The sequence below is a fragment of the Corythoichthys intestinalis genome, chromosome 6 (genome assembly GCF_030265065.1).
Source record: "Corythoichthys intestinalis isolate RoL2023-P3 chromosome 6, ASM3026506v1, whole genome shotgun sequence".
NCBI lineage: Eukaryota > Metazoa > Chordata > Actinopteri > Syngnathiformes > Syngnathidae > Corythoichthys > Corythoichthys intestinalis.
In genome coordinates, this window is record NC_080400.1 from 21,007,501 (window position 1) to 21,030,716 (window position 23,216).

The following is a 23,216-nucleotide window of genomic DNA, read 5'->3' on the forward strand; positions in this document are numbered from 1 at the left end:
AGTGCAGGATTTGAGTCCCTGGCAGCACATTGTGTTACTGATAGTAGCCTTTCTTACTGTGGTCCCAGCTCTCTGGAGGTCATTCACTAGGTCCCCCCTTGTGGTTCTGGGATTTTTGCTCACCGTTGTTGTTATCATTTTGACGCCAAGTGGTGAGAGCTTGCATGGAGCCCCAGATTGGGGGAGATTATCAGTGGTCTTGTATGTCTTCCATTTTCTAATAATTGCTCCCACAGTTAATATCTTTACACCAAGCGTTTTACCTATTCCAGATTCAGTCTTCCCAGCCTGGTGCAGGTCTACAATTTTGTCTCTGGTGTCCTTCGACAGGTCTTTGGTCTTGGCCATAGTAAATTTTGGAGTGTGACTGACTGAGGTTGTGGTCAGGTGTCTTTTATACCGATAATGAGTTAAAACAGGTGCCATTAATACAGGTAACGAGTGGAGCCTCGTTAGACCTCGTTAGAAGAAGTTACACCTCTTTGACAGCCAGAAATATTGTTTGTTTGTAGGTGACCAAATACATTCTCCACTCTAATTAGGAAATAAATTCTTTAAAAATCAAACAATGTAATGTTCTGGGTTTTTTTCCCACATTCTGTCTCTCATGGTTGAGGTTTACCCATGTTGACAATTACAGGCTTCTCTAGTATTTTCAAGTGGTAGAACATGAACAATTAGTGGTTGACTAAATACTTATTTGCCCCACTGTACATCTTCTGCTAAGGATTTACGGTGTGCCTACATATTGTATTGCCATAATCTAGATAGAAATGATTTGCATGACACTGGCCTTTTATTTTTTGTCTGTTTTTTGTTTGATAAATTCGCTTCTCACACCCCTTGTTGAGCGATATTGTAACCACCTGGTTCAAGATTGTATTCCTCATTACTGTCCCCACTTTCACTATGACAGCTGTCATCACTGTCCAAAGGTGGAGCCATGGTCCGAGGTCCCCCTGCTGTCTTTCCATAGAATGATGCTGCATTTATTTCTTAGATCTAGTGGTATAAAGAAAAATAATGATCAGAAATTACATTTGTATCCCACTGCATTATTTCTGGTATGATTATAGATATAATGTATAATGGTAGTTTCTCCCCCCCCCTGTCGTTTTCAACAGTTTAAGCATGGAGTATGAAAATCAAGCTGTCTAGCACTGTGACAACAGTTTTGTCTAAAAAAAAGGGTGATGAAGAATAAGTTATGGCTGTGAAGTCAGCTCTAGCTCTCCTCTGTCACATCCAGCATGCACTGCTATTTATTGTTTGCGTGAACAATAGTGCATAATTTTAGAATGGCAGTTTCTAAAGAGAATGTGTGTTGAACACCATCCAAATACAGCACTTACTGTATTTTTCGGACTGCAAGTTGCAATTTTTTTCATAGTTTGGCAGAGTGTGCCTCTTATACCCTGGAGCGACTTATGTGTGATTATTTACTATCGGGTCGGGCCGACTTCTCTCTCGCTAACTTGTTTTTAAATAAATATATATTCATATATTCACACCAAAACGATGTATGGATGTTAAATAAAATATATAATTTGGATAAAACAGAGACGGCGCTGTGCATGCCTGCGCACGTGAACGCAGTGGCCCCGCTCTCTTATCAATCTTCCCCTCCCGCGCCCTGGCGCCTTCCGCGAGCATCCTGGTATTTCCTTTTCGATATGGAGCAGCTATAGGAGTGAAAAACTCAAGACAGGGGAATTGAAAAGCTTAATAACTGCGGTAGGAGTTGGGATATGGGATATGGAAAGGATTCAAATTGATTGTTGAAGATGCTATACGGGAAACCTGTGTCGGCTTCGCTGAATGTAAACGAATGTGGTCTCATACGAGAAATATATTTAACAAACTTTTCCAGCGTTATTTCGTTGTGTAAATTCGTTACAAATTCGTTACAAAAGACAGGCTTTAATTTGTTGTCATTATCCATATATGCACCGGCATCGTCACAAACGTGATCACACAAAACGCAACCATGCATTGCATCCCCGCATTTCCTCCTTCTCCTGAGTCCTCACAAATAAAACATAAACTTTCTTTCTATTTTCGGGCTTGTGCTTACAAATAAAACAAAAATGTTTTGTTTTTTCGGGCTCGGGCAAGCAAATCAAGCTAATTGACCGGGTTCGGGCCGCGTCGGGCTTCTATACCCGCGGGCCGGTCAGGTCTGGCTGGATTTTTTAGGCCCGATCTAACTTCTAGCGTCATGTAATGTTAGCATATCGTACACCTATTCAGCCTGTTGTTCTCTATTGTATTCTAACTCATTCACTCCCAGCCATTTTCACCGGAGCAAGGCCCTTCGCTCCTGGCTGTTTGACTGGATTTTGACTGATTTTGCAAGGCCCACAGAAAATTCTGTTCTATTGCTATATAAACAAGGAACCCAACAAAGGAAAGATTAAACAAGACTCTCTTCTTTCAGCAGATAATAAAGTTAGTTCGTATCTTTTTCCATTCTTTAGAAATAGCTAAATAGCTTAGTTTGAGCAATTTTCCAATTTCTGATGAAAATAACGGAGAAATTGACCTTTTTGTGAAAACATACATTTCAAACATAACTCTGACTTTAACACAACTATTTTTAGCTTATGTGACATTACGAACATCTGAATAATGTTTTCGTTCTACAAAATAACAAACAACAAGACAAGTAGAGCTTTTGATCGCAAAGTAACAATTTATTTACACATAACTAAACTACTGAACTGTTGAACTATTTGCGCACATAACAACGGGGAAGGCTCTCGGCTGATTGTGGCTAATCTGATGAGTCCGGATCAAGATCGGTCTCACTTTTTTCACCATCTTCATCGTCAGTTTCAACCTCGGGCTCAGGAGTAACGCAACGTGAGCTCCGCAGAACGCGTGTGGAACCTGTAACTGTTGTGGACGTCACCGTCTGTCTTCTCAAGATATTTTTTGAATCCTTCGTTGACAATGGTTTCGTTTTCTTTTCAAACACTCATCCAGTGTCATTTGCCTTTTTATTCCCGATCGTTCTCCACATTTTTCTCAAAATCTCGCTCGTCTTCAGAAGATCCCTCCAACCTCCGTTCCAACTGTTTTTCTTCACTTCCTTCCTTCCGAGATGAGTTCTTACCAAATGCTCTACTGACCTCCAGCGGCTAGTTTTATTGCTTTAAAATGGGTTTTGAGCTTTGTGCATTGTATTTTAGATACATAGGAACCTATAGATGCCTCTTGTCAAAAAAAAAAAAAAAAAACGCAAAAGACGTATAAATACGTTTTTGACACTGACACTGAAGCAATTAAAAATAGAACGTATTTATACATTTTGGTGAGCAAATGAGTTAAATTGCCTTTCAAGATGACATGTCTGTTCTTGGTGCTGGATTCTATCAAATAAATTTCCCTCAAAAAATGCGGCTTATACTCAGGTGTGACGTATAGTCCGAAAAATACGGTAGGTGTATTTGTTGCCATTGTTGTTTGGCCCTAATACTCCGGCGTAATATGTATTGTACTGTACATCTGACATTGGTTGATTGTTTTTTTCTTGGAGATGCGTTTGTTGCAGCTTGGCAGTTTTAACATGGGGTTTTGACAGTTGCGGTCATATTTTCAGGATCAAAAGCACTGTTTCTGGCCCCGAATCTTTTACCGGAACAGCCCACTTTCTCCCTTGGTTATGTACTAGTAGCTATTATTTTGTCTTAACCTGCATTTTCTATACAAGCGAGGAAGGCACATTATAAATATATTAAAGTGATAAGGCATCTTTGAGTGTAAGTAAAATTCAAATATCTCAAGGGTTCGATTTTTTGGAAATCAAAATATGGTCACCTTACATTTTGCATTCCCACTTCTCGGCCACCATAGAACTGTGTGCAGATGGGCCAACCACTTTTTTTTTTGTATTACTCTACTGCCGCGATTGGGACAACCACATATTTTTTTGACCTACTGCCACGTTCTATATTATGTCTTACAGTTATTATTATAATTTTTTTTTTGGCCAATAAATTATTCCTTAAGAAAAAAATGGGACTTATAATTTTGTAACTATGTCAACCCAAGTATCCTATATAAATCTGGGGTGGTTAGTAACACTCAAGTGAGCAATGGTTGGACAATCATCCATTTTCCTCATAAAAACTGTACAAATTCTAATAGATATCCTGTTGTGTTTTTCCAGGGCCTGTTGCTGGCCTGTATCACTCACAGCTAATGGATGTCTTTACCCACTATGCCTACAACGACAGTTTCTATGAAAATGGAACATGGGGCTTCAACGAAACCGATCAAGAGCAGAAGCACGAGTACAACTACTACGCCATGCTGCTCACGCTGCTCATCTTCGTCATCGTCTTCGGTAACGTGCTGGTGTGCATGGCCGTGTCAAGGGAGAAGGCCCTGCAGACCACCACCAACTACCTGATCGTCAGCTTGGCGGTCGCTGACCTTCTAGTGGCCACGCTGGTCATGCCCTGGGTCGTGTACTCCGAGGTATTCAGAAATAATGATATGAACACAATTGACTAGCAGTCAGTTGTAGCTGGAAGTATGAGTTTAATTTGTTCCTTCATTTTGTGTACGATAGCACAGAATTCTTAGGTACAGAGGTATCATATCTAGGGCTGCAGCTATCGAATATTTTAGTAATCGAGTAATCGACTGAAAATTCTATCGATTAATCGAGTAATCGGATAAAACAAATATATTTTTAGGTGAAGAGCAATTATAAATATACATGAGAAAACAAGACATTTCATCTAATCTTGAACCATTTTCAGCCAATCAATGTCTTTATTTTCGACGTATATTGTTGAAAACAGCCAACAATTGCATCTCAGATGTAACTAGAATAAAAAAAAAAGACTAATTCACTGCTTTCACTCAAAAAAACGTAGATCTTATTAAAATATATATATATATATTTTTTTTTTTCTTACCTAAAAATGCCGTTACGCTTGATAACACACATCACTTAAAAGATTTTTTCCCACGTGTTTCAATTGAATTTCTATTTGTGTCAAGTCATTTTTAAGTTCTAGTTAAATTTTAAGTTAGTCTGTGTTTTATCCAGCAGTGACTACTGAGCTAAAATTGATAGTTAGCATTATTAAGTTTTTATTTTACACCCTCATCACTCCACAATGCTATGTTATGTTAAAGCCTGTATGTAAGACACGTTAGCCACGCATTGACAGTGGTCATAACTAATAGAAACCTAGCCCTCCGCAGGGTTAAAGTTACGTGAGCTAGTAGTGACAGTAACGTTAATCTTATTTATTAGTGCTTAGCACTCTTTATTAGCGCTTAGCGCTCTACTGCTTTAAGATGGCGGCTGTTTACTAACGCTGCCCACACGCGGCCGAGTCTGTCATTTCGCATCTAGTTCAACATACATGTGATCTCTATGAGAGGCATCAGACGCTACCTGCTACCAAAGTAGCATCGTGCGGGCTAGTATTTAGCAACATCAGCGTCGTTTGTAGCGGCTGTCGGCTGCAGTAAGTTTTTTTTTTTTTTTTTCCTTCTTCCTCTCCGCACGTGACATCAGCGCGTTGTCCCGCATTAAAAGTAGTCCGAGCAAAACGTGATGCTTAGCGCTGTCAAAATAAATGATTACTCGAGGTGAATAAAATTACTCGGATCAGTTTTTAAACTCGAGTTACTCGAGTTGCTCGAGTATTCGTTTCAGCTCTAATCATATCGCTTGTCAAACACACTATAAAACAAGATGAATGCTTGTTCCACTAAATGAAAAGAACTAATTCTAGTAATATAACTTTGAATATCAGCTAATGTTCATGCCACCCTGGATTAGAAAGGATTGGAAATAGCTCTCCAGTCACCATGGTAACTTCTGATTTCCTACTCTGTGATACAGGTCTGTTGTGTTCGATCAAGCATCGTCATGAGCATTAATATTAGCTTTGTGCAAACTTTGCAGCAGGCTAAAATAATAGCGTTGTCTGGTGTGTTTTTTTCTCTAGTCTTCTGTAAGGTGGGTAGTTAGAAATTGTGTCATTGCAAAAGATATGGAAGATTTTGTGAATTGATTATACATTTTTGCCATTACAATTTCAGTACAGTCAATATATTTTTAATTTCATCTGTTGGACACATCGCTTACTTCATGCTATTGAGAAAACGTATACGATACCTTCACAAAGTCACGGATAAGGTTGCCGTTGAGTGCAACATCTACATCATCGGCTGGAGCCTACAAGTGTGCAACATCGGCTGGAGTCTACAAGTAGTACAAGTAGTACAAGATTGTGCGTAAAGACTCCGACAAGTTAAAAAAAAAAAAAAAATTCCAGTGGCGGAGACAGTCAACAGCAAATTAGAAAAAAAAGAAAAAGGAAAAAAAAAACTTTTTTTTCTACTGGCGGAAATGGGCGTCTTATTTTGTTGAAGGGAAAAAAAAAGTTTTCATACTTACTTTTTTTTTTTTTTTTTTTTTTTTGTGGCGGGAATGGGCTTCCATAGAAACAAGCTTGAATGAAGGGGGAAAAAAGGATAGCAACAAAAGATCGCTAATTGTGAAAGATGATCTTACCCTAGGCACAAATCCACGTTTCGCTGGACAGCGAGAGGTCTCACTCCCAATGTATTTTTTATTTTTATTTTTTTTTTTAGATTAAACCTTTCCACAACAATATTTACATCATAACTAACTTATACATTTTTAACTAACTTATTAACTTATGAATTCTTTAAGTACTTTTTAACATAAAGGCATGACATCATGTAGAGTCGACACAGTGGCTGAAAATGGCAAAACTTCACTTAACCCCCGCCCATTAAAAAAAAAGTCATACAGTAAATTCTATTTATTTTAATTTAGTATAAAATATTAGTTGCTGTTTTTTTTTTTTTTGTTTTTTTGTTAATTTATGTATTTATTTTACCATTATATTCATGTTCCAATTTGGAAATATGTTCTGAAAAAAAAAAAAAAAAAATCCTGTTCAATTGAAAAAAGTTTTTTTTTTTCTTCTTTAACCCATACAGTACAGGCTTATCCAGTATGGTAGAAAATACTTAGAAATAATCACGTAAAATGGTGGTTCCATGATGGACTAATGGTTAAAACGTCTGCTGCACAGTTCTGAGGTTCAGGTTTTAGAAACACTTATTTACGGAAGTCCTTCTTAAGTGGGTTAAAATTGCAAAGAGTACACATTTATCGGGAGCAGGCCACATATACATTGTAAATACCAGCTCAGCAACGACTGATGATCTATACATAATGTAGAGACAGTGAACTAAAGCAAAAATGTAATGGCAATCAAAATTCACATGATTATGACTAATTCTTTCTAGTTTTTTTTCCTAACATTTCCCATTGTACTCTAGAATAGTGATAAAACTTTCCTTTCAGTTGCTGTGACTCATCAGCAACGGCTGACTAATGCAACACAAAACTGGGTTGAACATGAACTCTGGAGTAGGAAAAAAATCAATAGCTATCAGGATGTGGGCTTCATCAGAAAGATCAGTTGTTAAAAAAATATATTTTCTTCTGGTCAAGGTTGTAGTTGGATGGAGTGGTGGATTTTATTTTGTACCGTGTAATGTAGTGAGGCAATTAAGGAGTGAAGGGTCACTAAACCTGCTATGTCTCACAGTAAATCATCGGGATTAGCACTCTGATCCAATTACAGTATTTTAATCTGTATGATGTCATAATGGTGGCAGTGGCGGTGCATTTTTTTCTGTACATACAGTAGAAATACGTCTCATGGTAACAGATTACGATGGATTGAAGCCTGTCGCAATATGCAATAATTCCATTTATCGCACGGTAAATAAATATGAAGGCGGTAATTTTTCCGCTGCGATTTATCGCCTCGCATGAACGTGTGTGCGCGCGTCCGGCTGACGCGCTGTTAAAAGTTCGGCTTCCTTGCTACCAACTATGCAAAATACATTTTCGTTCTGGGTCCGGCAAATAATAGCGCCAGAGCAAATTTTTTCCCATTATATCCTATTTCTAAGGTGTACCGGCTGCGTCAGTGCTCCAGATTGACTGCGGCCCATCTCCGGCGTGCCGGAGCCCGCCGGATGTTTTAGGCAATTTTTTTAGTTTAGTGCAGTTTAAGTTTAGTGCAGGTGGAGAAAAAAAGGAAAAGGTGATGCTTACCATTGAAATGAAGATGTGAATGATAGCAAAATATAAGTATGGTGTGTGCATCCATGAACTGGGTTGACAATAGGGCCGTAGAATGTCGATCTCGGCCGGCGGTCCTCCTCCGTTCGGCAGTCTTTATAAGTTAAGGTGACAGTTCTTATTGTGGTAACTGTTATGTACTTCCCTGATCTAAGTACATGTAAGGCCGAGACTTGAATGGAACAACACTTCTTTATTCAGTGTGCTTCTCATCATATATGTCACAGAGACATAACAGAGATTCCTTTTTATACTGTAATACCACACCCACAGGAAGTGCACACTATGGCAACAGCAGTGTGACATAAATACTGTATGTCACATCTCCTCCCCCCTTACATAACATGTCCCAGAAATAAACACAAAAATACCTCCTGTTTTCCCCTCATTACTTATTATTTATAAATCCAATCTATCCGGCGGTCGCCTGTCGCGTGCAGGATAACGACGTTCAACAGTCACTTCCGATTTCCCACTTGTGGAAACAGGTTCCGATATGAGTCTGCCTACCAGGGGCGTGGAAGCAGCTTGGGCGATGGCAGAAGGCCAGTCTGCCTACCAGGGGCATGAAAGCAGCTTGGGCTCTAGCAGAAGGCCGGTCTGCCTACCAGGGGCGTGGAAGCAGCTTGGGCGATGGCAGAAGTTGAGTCTGCCCACTCGAAGACCATACTGCCTTAGCCTTTTTAAGACAGCATCCAGGTTGCGAAGATGCTCCTCGTCGTTGGCACCGGTGCAGAGAATGTCATCCAAGTAACAATGTACTCCTGGCAATCCACTCAAAATTTGATCCATAGCCCGTTGAAACAGAGCAGGAGCAGATGTGATGCCAAAAGGTAATCTGCAATATCTGAAAAGTCCCTTGTGCGTGTTCATTGTCAGCCACTCCCGTGATTCTTCATCCATATGCATCTGCAGATAAGCTTGGTTGAGGTCAATTTTGCTGAATTTTTGACCACCGCTCAGACCTGCAAACAAATCATCGATCAATGGAAGTGGGTACTGCGCCACACAAAGCACCGGATTCATAGTCACTTTAAAATCGCCACATGTGCGAATTCCGCCATTCTTTTTCGGAACCGGCACAATTGGTGTCGCCCATTCGCTGGTGGTGACTGGTTCCAAAACCCCACTTTTGACCAACGCATCCAGGTCAGCCTCGACTTTGTCACGAATAGCATACGGCACTGTCCTAGCCTTCATAAACACAGGTTTGCTTCCTGGTTTAATGTGCAATTTCACTGTAATGTCCTTCATGCTGCCCAATTCCTCACGGAAAACCTCTTCATTCTTGTCCAGTATGACTTGTAGTTGTGAAGAACCATCTGACAGCTGCCGAACTTCTAGCCAATTTACACGAAGTGCATTAATCCACAGTCGTCCCATTATGGAAGCAAAATTCCCTTTTGTGACATACACTGGAAGTTTAGCAGTTTGATCCTTGCATTGCACAGTAATGTCAGTCATTCCTTTCATGTGCACTTTGTGTCCAGTGTACGCTTTGAACACAGTGTCTGACGGTCTTAATGGAAGGTGTCTCAAACACTGTTTATAGACTTGGTAAGACACAAGCGATGCCTGTGATCCAGTATCTATTTGCATTTTGACTGAGTGACCCTCTAACTTTGGTGTGACCCAGTAACACCCTGACTTCCCGTCCACGCTCATTACATGCACGGTGTGCACGTCACTTTCATCTTCGGAAGTAGAGGTACTCTCTACCGCTTTGACATATTTCTTTGTTTTCTTCTTGTCATTCATTTCCTTATCTTTGTCTGTGCTTGTTTTTTTCCGACAGGCACGCTCAACATGACCCTTCTTCCCACAATGATGACAGTTCATTTCTTTGCACCAGCAGGTGGAGGAAAGGTGCCCTATTTTACCGCACCTAAAACAGGGACCAGCAACATTGCTTTGGGTACTTGCCACTTGGTGTATTCTGCTCGTAATGTTCAGTTGTTGAGCCTCCTTTGAAGCCATTTCCATAGCCACGCTTACATCAAAGGCTTTCTTTCATGTCAGTCCACTTTCTGAGAGTAACTTCTTTTGTGTTGCTTCATTTCTCAGTCCACATACCAATCTGTCTCTTAATGTGTCTTCTAAAACATCACCAAACTCACAATGTTCAGCCAGCTTCCGCAGCGCAGCGCCGCTACGAACATAGTGACAGATTCCCCCTCTTCCTGATTTCTCCTGTGAAATCGGAATCTCTCTGCTATCACAAGGGCTTGGGTGAAAAATGTCCATTAAGAGTTTCCACGATTTCCCTGTACGTTTTACTACTAGATTTATCGGGTTGAAGCAAGTTTCTCAGTAAATTGAAAGTCTTTGGCCCAATAACGCTCAAAAACGTGGGCACCACTTTCTCTTCCGCTATTTCGTTAGCTTCCACGAAATAGCCGAACCGCTCTGTGTACGAGCTCCACTTTTCCACAAGCTCATCAAAAAGACCAACAGAGCCGATAACTCCCGCCATAGTGCCTGGTTATACAGCACCTTCAAGCTCCTTTTGAAAACTCCGCTCGTCCTCCCCACGAAGTCACGACGTGGAAGCTGAGGTCGGAGCCGTCTGTCCCCAGGAGCACCGCGACCCGCAGTAAACTCCAAAAACAGCACGTCCAAGCTGACGCAGGTCCAGACGTCCTCGTCGCCACTTTTGTTATGTACTTCCCTGATCTAAGTACATGTAAGGCCGAGACTTGAATGGAACAACACTTCTTTATTCAGTGTGCTTCTCATCATATATGTCACAGAGACATAACAGAGATTCCTTTTTATACTGTAATACCACACCCACAGGAAGTGCACACTATGGCAACAGTAGTGTGACATAAATATGTCACAGTAACATCGCCAAAGAAATTGCCAGCTTTGTCAGGTTTCTAATCATTTTTTCCATCAACTCGCCGAGTGTCCACTGCTGTGGATGCCAGGATCGAAACAGAAAGTAAAATAGCGCTCTCCTGCTCACCGTCAAACCCGCGGTGCGTTCAGGTACAGCGAAAAAGTCCGCCACATTAGAACCCGATTCGTTACATTATTACAGGTACTGTACTGTATTATTATAATTATTGCTAAGCCTGAACGATATATCGTTTAAACATCGCCATCGCGATGTGCGTGTGCGCGATAGTCCCATCGCAAGGACATACGATAGTTTTTCTTTTTTTTGATCCACATACGCCTTGCTTTCTGGTCTGTGCACAGCCTCAGACCCTCCCTCTCCCAGCCTTTTGATCCTCTCAGTCACTGCGGCACAACGATGGCTTTGATCTGGGCAAAGAAGCAGACTTCACACGGGCATCTGTCAATCATCGTTTAACTTGTTAAACAGTTGCAAGGAAGCCGCGCTAGAATGAATGTGTGTACTGTGGGGACGTTGGAGACATTTAAGTGCCAGAAGTGATCATGAGGAGTTTGAAATTTCTACATGTCACTTCAACGGTCACAGCTAAAGTAGATAAACAGAAGCATTTAATAAAGCCAAGCATTTATCTGTACAATTATTCTTGTTCAAAAATGATTTGGTTGGACAGTTATGTTTAAAACTTATCATAATTATGACATTTAAAGTGCTCAAAAACCATTTATTTATATACATTTTTTAAATCACTTTGGGGGGAAAAGTGAGAAAAAAACATGTCTTATATGTATCTCTTTCCAATGCTAAATCTGAATAAACACATTGGGCACAAAAACCACACACACAAAAAAAAAAAAAAAAAAAATCTGGGGGTGCGCTACTTCGCGGTTTTTCACTTATTACGGCAGGGTTCTGGTCCCCATTAACCGCGAAAAACAAGGGATGACTGTACACAGTGGTGATGGTGAGTCGTCTAAAGTCTTTCCAAACAGCTATTTAAGTCATCTTGTGAAAATTTCTTGAAAAACATATATATATACATTTTTTTTAATATCGCAATATAATATCGCAATATATCGCAACCCCCAAAAAAATCGCAGCAATAGTTTTTTCCAATATCGTTCAGGCCTATGCTATTGTTATATTATTGTTTTTCTGATTTTTATTCATATTTTATTTGTTTTGCTCTTTGTAATTGCTATTTGCAATAGTAACTGCAGTATTTATTAAGGATGTAGTGTGGGTTTTTGGGCTGTGGAACGAATTAATGGAATTATAATGTATTCTTATGGGAAAATCTTGCTCGACATATGACCATTTTGACTTACAAACAAGCTCCTGGAACGAATTAACTTCGTATGTAGAGGTACCGCTGTATTACACATGGAACGCCATAGCAGAAGCTATGAGGGGAAACATTTTCATTTGCCTAGATGCTTAAATTATTAAGTGGAATTTTATTTCTTAAAAAAAACACAGTCTATTTATTCTGTGTTTCTGTGCAGTATTAATGTTGTTGTCTTTTACTTTAAAGAGGCATGGTCTATTGTTTTTAGTTGTGATTTCTTAAAAAGTATTTTTGAATTTAAGAGTAAACATTTATTGCGTGTAAATGGTTGTCCCTGATCTATTAATATATACTGTATTCTCACAGTAATATTGTATTTTTATTTTTATTTTTTTTAATTGGGGGGGTCCAATAATATCGCATATCGCATTAATTTATGAAATAAATTATCGCACACTAAAATTTGTTATCGCGACAGGCCTAGATGGATTGTTTCAATGAAAATGTGAAATTTTAAATACTTGTTAATGTGATTGTCTCCAGTAAGTGGATGTCATTCTTTAGATTAAGGCATAAACAATCATGCAAGTTTTCTAAAGCAAATATCAGAATCCGTTTCCTCCCAAATTTCAAAAACATGAAAACTCTAAATTGTACGTAGGTATGAATGCGTGCATGCATGGTTGTTCAACTCCTTGTGCCCGGCAATTGACTGACTGCCAACCATTTCAGTGTGTACCCTGCCTACTGCCCAATGTAAATTGGGATTTGCTCCAGCACCCCCTCGACCCTTGTGAGGATAAGCGGCTCAGAAAATGGGTGAATGAATATTGTGACAAGAAGATATATTTCTGAATATGAAAATCAAGTCGAACCCCTGATTGCAAAAGTGTATTTTAAAACCCGCAATGTGGCTGTTTTGAGAATGAATCACATTGAAACAGGAATCAGCACATATACAGCTTTTTTATATCTCTCTTAGTAATCTCAAATGAAGTTGTAGTGGGCGTTTCCTAGCATTATTTTATTGATGCACGATAATACATTTTCAACCGATACCGATAATTTCCTCCTCGTTCCAGCCGATAACCGATAATGTCAAGCCGATAATTCTATGAAAAGATATATGCAATATTTTAAAGTGTACACAAGGGTAAATATTACTGTGCAAAAATAGAATGTATTTTTATTATTTTATTATTATTATTATTATTATTTTATTTATTGCTCTTGTTTCCATTTCAAATGTGAACAAGTAGTAAATTCATCTAAACAACGACACATTGTCTGGCATTGTATAATGGTAAACCTTTGGCAACAATTCCTTACAGAGTAAATACCTAAGTTGTTCAAAAATACCTTTAAAAGTAAGCCACTCCTAACAGATATAACACTACTACACAGCAAAAATACACCTCCTTAAAGTGCGTACAACAGGATAAAAAAGTTTTAAATAGCATTTATTTTGTGAATTACAATCATATTATGAGATGATTTGACTCCATACAACAATTTGGCAAAGCGCAGATGACGAGAATTTAGTCTTTTAATCCGCCGTTTAGCCACGCCTACCATTATAGGGCTCTAGCGTCCCCAACAGGATGATGAAGTCGGTAGGTTCATAGTTTCATCTGATTTAGAATTCAACCCATTGAGGGGGAATCATTCAGAACGAGGAAAATGGGACGAAGAGAGCCGCAAAATGTCATTGTTTCAGCCTCTCTGCTCCAATATTTTTACAGGATATTCTTTTTATCGAAGTATTCTCGTATGGTCATGACAAATGACACTCCTGTGCTAAATGGAAAATATGAAATAATAAAAATGCATATATTCAGTACGACATGTTAAAATTACTCCATAATGTTCAAAACTGTCGACTTCACGTTTATTGTCGCACCCACCGAACGATATTTTATGCCACCGTAGTTTGTCAGGCTTTTGTCATTTCCCTGCCACAGCTTCAGAGAATGTTAACAAACCAAGAGGCGTGACAGCTAGCCGACATGCTAACCCGAACCAAGTGACGTCTCAGTCTTATTTTCGCTTTTCGAAGCGAAAAATCACACAAAACTAGCCCGGATCAATTCACACAGCGGTGGGGTTGTCGGTTGTGTTGGCCGGTCGGCAATCCGCCCAGTGGCGAGCAAGTTACAGCTCGTTCCCCTGCTACGGACAGGAGAGCTCGCCGGGGAAGCAGGTGGAGAGTACCGCCGGACCAACCGGCCGACGTCGGAGGAGTGCGTAGCTGCCACATGGTCAACACGAATATGGCGTAAAATAATGCTTTACTACGCGGCGAAGACGTAAACAGAGAGCGGCGTGAAGTTGTTGTGCAGCTACCTTGGCAGGATGTGTCTGAGGAGAACTTTTCTACATTTCTGTCCATGATCGAACGTAAGTAAATAGTCCTTTATTTAAAGACAGTTTGTAGTGTTTACTTTGTAATCGCTGTATTCGCGGCCATTTTTAACACAAAGTTGCAATTTCTTATAAGGTTCAAATTTGACAACCTGTTAGGATGTGCTGGGGAATTGGACCCCAAAGCAGACAAATGAGATGGCAGTAATTATTGACAAGTTTTATTGTCAGGTGCGCGCAGATGGTCACAGCAGCGCACGTACACGTCAGGTGGTAGCTGGCAAGCATAGTTGTGATCTCACGCGACGGTACAGGTTAGGGAACAGACACGGGGAATCCTTGGACCGAACAAATGTCAGATTAGCCGGGTGTATATATGTCGGTAAATACCTGAGTGCTGGACGTGACTGACAGGAATGCCGAAAGAGTTGGTCTGGCGACCAGTGGCAACGACGATCAGGCTTTTGTAGGCAGCTGATGTTAATGCCTCACACCTGTCGCCGCTCCGCTCAAGGCAGCAATCAAGGAGCCCTAACAACACCAGGCACACGAAAAGGGCAATAAGCCGAGTATAGCACTCTACATGCGTCGGCCGAGTGGCGTTTTCGGTGGACAATCAGCCACAAAATGCAAGCCACCTCCATATAAAACGTGTGCCGTGATCCCAGTATTTGACATAATACAAAATACGATGTTTCCTCACTTCCTCTTAAGTCCAATGGTCCAACAGTAGTAGGGCTTGTTTTGACCTATATCCGCGGTGAACGGGAACCTTTTGAAACCCAAAAAGGATCACACGCCTCTCCCTGGTGCAGCAACAATTTTCTGTAGCCGTTTGGCTGGCGTGATGCGACAAATAAACAAATTAATCTGCACAATCAGCTAAAGCCGTAGTCCATCTGCACACTATAAAGCAATGCTGTATTGTGAGATGCTGACCCGGGCTGACGTCACATTAGCATTCGTCTGAAAGCCGGAAGTCACTCATTTTCATGACGCGGGATTCAAAAATTGAATATACAAAACGATCGCTTCCACACACATCCAAGCGGTCCATTTCATTCATGAGCATAAAACACCACGTTAAATATGAAATAAACATGCTTTTTTGTGTCATACGCACTTTAAAACAAGTTAAATCCCCTTGTTATCTGCAGGCGCTTCAAGTAAATTTCACTCGGATTTCTTGAAATAAGAAAAATAGCTAGCTAAAAATAAGCTTAACAGCCTTATTTTAAGCAATACATTTTTATCTTTCTGTTATCATTTTTGTCTTTAGTCTTAAAAAAATGTGTTTATCAGAAAAAAAAACTAATTTGAAAGCAAATTTTCCTTGATTTAGGTGAAAAATGACAAATTTTTAGATGTATGGGCTTCATAAGAACAAATAGTAAAATTTACTTCAAGCAAGTGAATAATCTGGTGCATTCATCTGTTAACTAGTCTTTAACTCTCAAAACAAAATTAATTATTATTTATTTATTAATCATTAATCCGCTGTAAATTTGCAGTGTGCTGAATGCATTACTGAGCCAGGCAGTTCTGGTGAGGTTTGTTTGGTGCATTTGGAAATTATCATTTAACCACTGTGCCTTCATGATAAGCATGCCTTGACTGACATCACTTGTCCAAATATCCGTGGTGAAACTGATGAGATTGGCATATTTTTCATAAAGAATGGTGGTCATATAAGGGAGGTAAGCACGCACCTGAAAAGTAGCGGTGCTCCAGATGCAACCGAAACCCCATGTCCTCCACGACTGGTTACCAAAGGCTATAAACTGCATTATTTTTTCATCCGGGGCTGTGGCTCTCAGGTCACTTCCGTCAAAACATCTCTCGTCCGACCGAGCCTGGCCTCTACTCCCGCCTGTGCTCTTCTGTCCATCTGGCCGCAAAATCAGCATCCATGCCAGGCCTCAGTCTGGCCGTGGTGCTTAATGAGTTGAATCGGAGAGGAGTGGGGGCTTTCCTGAGACCGAGCCGGTGGCTGCTTGTCAAAAGCGTCTCCGATTGTCACAAGCACCCTAGTTTTGCATTTGTTTACTATTGGCTTTAGCTTCCGCACTAGCGGCAGCCTCATATTCGTTCCACAAATCTTTGTGATAGAGCTTTAAATGGCTGATCAGGTTAGTAGTGTTGAATGAGAACGCTTACTTTCAGCCTTGTGGAACTTCTGTAGTACATGTTTTGGAGATGGTGAGAACGTTAAATGAGAGCGGAGAAGTAAACGCACACTTGTGACGGAGCCGTTATGATATCAAGCATTTCGTGTGACACAGTCATGCTACTAGGGCTTTAGAGGGAAGTGGGGTTGAGGCGTCGGTGCAGAATTGTACAAAACTGCGTCAATTGTGCACATTTGAAGGCTAAATCAAATATATAATAATCGAATTGCATTATCGGTTAAATTTTTTAAAATTTGGATTATCTGTGTAACGTCATAATTGCTATTATCGGCCGATAGTTATCGGTAACCATTATTATCGTGCATCTTGAATTATTTTAGTCGCATCTTACAGTTTATTGTAAGTAAATGCTACATTTCAGTTACGCAGATTTGTCTTGCTTTTTTTAAGGTGGGCGTGTTATGGTCATGGTGCCACATTGAATTTCTTTTTTCCCTATTTGGAATCCAGTGGTGCGGACGCTGCTCATTTAGAGAATAATTGCCATTTCTGAAGAGTCACACACACCTGACGCGGGGGGGGGGGTGGTAGGGGCTAATTAAATGTCTATCTATTTAGATAGCCTCAGTGGCATGCGAGTGGGAGTGGCTATGTGGGTTGTGATAGTGGGAATCTTACCAAGGTTTAATGTCAAATTCATGACAGCTTCTGTTTTTCCCCCTTCATCCCTGTTCATGAGCCGATAAGTATCTGAATAAAGATACTGTACTGATGCTTTGGGGAGGAAATTATGTCGAAAGGATTAGAGCTGCAATGTTTTCATCAAATAGCAGCAATATAGTTTTCATTCAACAGCTGTTTTTGTATTTTAAATCTTCCACATCTCTTTATCGCTGATATGTATATACACCTGTCTTTTCCTTTGGCTTTGAATTCAACTGACATCCAAAATTGCTCACTCCATCTGCTTTCTTGGCTCCCTAGCCTCCATTACGGCATTTTCAATCTCTCATCCCAACACCTTTGCATAACAAACCAGAGTGCTGACACGATTTGAATCACGAAAGACTTGTAAAGAAATATTTGTTAGATGGAGTTTTGAGTGTGCAGAAATCAAAGCAGCTGTGGTCATGCTGACTAGCTCGCTTATGTCTGGATGCCACTGACAAAAAGAGGCATAGCAAGCAAGTAAGGAGGGAGCTGTGGCGCACGAGGATCATTGCTCATGAGGAAGATGCACGTGAGGAAAGACAAAAACTTAAGGAGGCGGCTTGCCGGCTACAATATCGAACAAATCCGTTGTTTGGCAGCAGTTTGGGGGAAATGATATGCTATCCGCACTCGTACATATTAAACAAAGACTGCCTTTACGGATATGTACAACAAAGTCCGCCAATATATGATTGCCAATTTGGCTACAACCTCACCTTGACAACAGACAGGTTAAGACCGTGGGTCACAGAGAGCTAACTTAGGGTTACATGATGAACAGTGAGTGGCAAATTAAGAGCGCTGTACTTCAAACTCGTCCTGTTTATGAAATTCGATTGTCAAAGTCTGGTGTTGTGCAGAAATAAGCAGACGGGACTTCTGTGGTGTTTGTTAACTTTTTTAATGCCCGCGCGCACACACTAAATATCATCAAAGAGCAACCCAGAATGTGCTACGTTAGATCCCCCCGAGTCCCATGCCATTGGCTGCGTGACCCAAGAGTGATCATGGGATGCGTAGTCCATATTCCGTATTGGCCCGAATATAAGCCGTCCCTGATTATAAGACGACCCCCTCTTTTTCAAGACTCAAGTTTGAAAAAAGACTTTTTGAACACCAAATTAATTTATATACAGAAAATAATTACAGTACATCCGAAACAAATGATTATAACAATATATTTGAGAGAAAAAGCATCTTATTTTGCCTCATTCAAATCTTAATATCTGAACATTTAAATATGTAAACTAAAGTGCAATCACATTGGTAAATGAATGGCTTCTGGTTTTTGAAATGTAAATAAACCCATCTATTGTGATAAAACAATGAAATTGCAATAACTGCATTAACCATCAAAGTGAAGTCTAACTGTAACTGTAGTCTTGAAACAAATCTGAATAAAGAAAAACATTGCAATAAAATAATGCAAACTGGTTAAACTAAAAAGAGTAGCTGAGATCTGTCATGACAGAAGATCGCTTCAATGATATCTGGCGCCATCTAGTGTCGTGAATGGGGAGAGTAGCTGAGATCTGTCATGACAAAACATCGCTTCAATGATATCTGGCGCCATCTAGCGTCGTGAATGGGTATAACGTCTAGACCGCGAATATAAGACGACCCACTCTTTTTCAGTGTTATTTCAATGCAAAAAAACCCGTCTTATATTCGGGCCAATACGGTACTACATCAATGAATGAAAAACCGCCCTGACTGAATTGAAGTTAAGAAGACCAAATTAATCCATACCAATGACTATAGATAATGGTGCAAATATTGTTAATTCCGTACGCATCACAGATGGACTCGGACCACAAATAGGATGTTTTTCTCATGTGGTAAACATACCTGACAAGAGAGTAATAGCAATCAACAGTGTGCCCCGCCTCACTTTACAAACAGTAAAGATTGTTCTTAGCACTTTTATACAAAATTTATTCAGATCAGTAAGACGTAAGCACGTAAATAGTATGCACTATAATGCATGTTTATATTGATGGCATTGTTATTTTCGCTTGTTAGCAAAATAAAAATAAAAAAAATTAAAAAACTAGGGCTGTCAAACGATTAAAATTTTTAATTGAGTTAATTACAGCTTAAAAATTAATTAATCGTAATTAATCGCAATTCAAACCATATATAAAATATGCCAGATTTTTCTGTAAATTATTGTTGGAATGAAAAGATAAGACACAAGACGGATATATACATTCAACATACGGTACATAAGTACTGTATTTCTTTATTAAGACAATAAATCAACAAGATGGCATTAACATTATTAACATTCTCTTAAAGCGATCCATGGATAGAGATACTTGTAGTTCTTAAAAGATAAATGTTAGTACAAGTTATAGAAATTTTATATTAAAACCCCTCTAAATGTTTTCGTTTTATTAAAATTTGTAAAATTTTCAATAAAAAAATAAACTAGTAGCACGCCATTGTTGAAGTCAATAATTACACCATGCTCACTCATTGTGCTGAAGCCCATAAAATCATTTGGACCCAGCAGAGGGCGCCAAACACCAAAAAACAAGTAACAAGCGGACATTACACTGCTGTCATTTTAATCTGTTTGAACCGGGCATGTGCGTTAATTGCGTCAAATATTTTAACGTGATTCATTAAAAAAATTAATTACCGCCCGTTAATGCGATAATTTTGACAGCCCCTAAAAAAAAACTTGTATTTTTTGTTTCCGAGCATTAAATGTATTGAATCAAATCGAAAATTGTGTCCCTCGTATCGAAAATCGTACCGAACCGTGACTTATAGAGCTGGGAATCTTTAGGCACCTAACGATTTGATTACGATTACGATTCAGAGGCTTTTATTTTTTTTTTTAATGTTTTTTGCATTAGTTCCAAAATTGTTCAAAAATCCTCTCAGGCAAAACCAAACTACTATTTCAGTATCAAGTTAACATATAACAGTAAACAAATATACAAAAATAACTGTAAATAAAATACTCCAGTCCCCATTCTGTAACAGCAACTTTAAACTACATTCAATTAATTTATTATTGTGAATCAACTGTTACAGTTGTTAAAATTGCTCCCGTTATTCCATAATTTCCCTTCTATCTACTTTTTACATGTCAAAGTTTTAAAACTGTTTCATCATTTAAAGATAAATTCAAGACAAGATTTTGCCGATTTAGGAGTATTTTAGATAAAAAGTTAATTAGATTTGCTACAACAGAGCCTTCTAGAGAAGTCTACTGCTTTAAGATGGCAGCTGTTTACTAACGCCGGCAAGTCTGTCATTTCGCATCTCTGTTCAATAATACACGCTCCAACACCGCCGTTGTCTGTCATTGTGCATCTAGTTGTACATATATATGATATCTACTGTAGCTGTTTGTTTGTAGCAACTAGCAACCGGGCGTTGTTTGGAGCGGCTGTCGGCCGCAGTCAGGTATGATTGTTTTTTTTAATCTAGCGGCATGAGTTGAACATGATATTTACTCTCGGTCCGTTCCTCATTGCGTCCCAAAAACCGCGCTGACTGTGTTTTACTTCCGCTTTACCTGGTATAATTCAATAATCGGAATTTGAAAGTTTGTCGTTCTCGAATCTTCCACGGCCGTTGCATCCCTAGTCAAATTTGGCGAGTCCTTAGACTTGGTAGAGAAGTAGGTAAAGTGGTCAGTCAAAACAGACATCAGGTGCTAAAGGTTGATGAATGCAAAACAGAAGGAATGGGGAAAGGTGTGGAATGGAGGATTCCACTCATTAGGTTCTAATCTTTTTGTAATCCCTGTCAATTTAGTTAAGCGTAGAAGAAACATTTGACGCTTAATTTTCTAACTACACGGCCTCTGGGACAAAGAAAAATCGACCCCCTGTTACGTACATCTATTACCCTTTTCAGAATGGTGAAAGGAAGCAAGTGGGTTTTTGGTAGGTGAGATGGGTGATCTATCAGGGCAATGTTGATAATGTTACATTAATAATGGTGGGGATAGATGAGCATTATTTTTAATTTGTCCGTTTTACCCTGGAGACGTTTACAGACACCGCACAACTGCTTTTGTTTCAACCCAGCCATAGAAAGAAGGCGAGTAGTTTATTTGTTATTTGAAATGTCTATATTTTTTAGCTTTGAATCATTGATGTCGAATACTTAGTTAAAAAAAAAAAAACACTTTAAAAAATTATTCACTCGCATATTTTAAACAAATTACGTCACAATGAAAAAAAATAGTGTCTGTAAATAGGCCACGGATATCTACCTCCTAACTATCGCGTAATTGTATTTTTTTTTTTTTTTTTTTTTACTTTCCCTCATTATTTTAGGTAATAAATAATCAAACAAATAAAAATTGAAAAAAAAGTTTAAAAGGGTAAATATTTGAAAAACAAAATCTCGACCACTCCCTTGTTATAGTACCGTGTTTCACCCCTAAAGTCCCCACAAAGTGGCCATTCACAGCTGTGTCTTGACACTTGGTGATACATGCTACAGTGAGTTTCCTGATCGAAACAAGGTAAGTACGCGATAATATCTCGTTAAAATCATGGAGTCTATAATTATGCACCCTCATGCTTGCACCTCGAGAGACCGGAGAGCCACAAAAAGACATACATTGCAGTCGAGCGCTACAGCAAGAATTATGGACACTGTAGGCTAAGTGACTAGCGTGCTGTCCGTTATCTTTTCAACCCATGTTACCGTTTGGATTATTTATTATGGGATGATATAGATGTATTAGATACATTAGACCAGGGGTCGGGAACCTTTTTGGCTGAGAGAGCCATGAGCACCACATATTTTTTAATGTAATTCTGTGAGAGCCAATATGTTTAAAACTGAAAATACAAGTAATATGAGCATTTTATGTAATTTCAACACTTTTAAAGTACAATAAGTCTCTGAATTCTTTTTAATAAATTAAATGAATAATAATAATTCAATTAAATAAGAAATAACAATTAAATATTAAAATAGTTATTTTAATATTTTGTTGTGTCCACAGATAGATTCACCCTATGTTTACAATGTTACATCTTATTTCGTTGTGTTTGTGGAAAATATACACACAAGTTTCAGCCTGAAAAGACTGTTGTAATTATGACTTTAAACCATCAGGGGGCAGCGTTCGCTTCTCGGCGTGCATGGGCAATAAATGCTCGCATTTTAGAACGAATAAGAAATGAGCAGTCTTTGCGGCAATGCGAGACGGACGTTGTAAAGTAGTATTTTTTTTCTTGTGTCAGGTGAGAAAAAGAGTATAATTTGACTGTGTATATTAGCGGATTGCTTTATTTTAGGATGATTGTGTTGTGTACTGTGTGTTAATATAGTTTTGAAATATGTTAATTATTTAGTATGTTTATGTATGACTGCAGATATGTTCGTAATGGCGAGCGGACGACGAGTGAATGCTAGTAGTGTTTCTAAAATGCAGAAGTTAAATATTTTGTCAAAAAACTTGTATTTGTTACAATAATATGATATGACTACTGATATGAGTGGTGAAACACAGCACAAGCATAGCACATTGGTAGTTCAAAACATTACCATAAACAGACAATATTTATGGTAATAATATGATTTCACAACTTCTCGAACTTACCAGAATCTAGGAGAAAACAAAACAAATGTGACTTTTCTTTTAAAGGCTCCGGTATAACTTGCTCGTTTCATCATGATGAATAAATGTTTCTTCCATGGATTGATACGGTAAAAATGAAAGTGAGAAAG

General features: G+C 39.1%; 1 protein-coding gene across 1 annotated transcript in view; it reads left to right on the forward strand.

Moving 5' to 3' along the window:
* Window positions 1–23,216, forward strand: part of drd2a (dopamine receptor D2a) — a 129,660-nt gene that overhangs the window by 71,051 nt on the left and 35,393 nt on the right. The window contains exon 2 of the mRNA XM_057839580.1: window positions 4,172–4,482. Within this exon, the coding sequence (XP_057695563.1) occupies window positions 4,204–4,482 (279 nt within the window). The 5' untranslated portion in view covers window positions 4,172–4,203. The remainder of the gene's footprint in view (window positions 1–4,171; window positions 4,483–23,216) is intronic.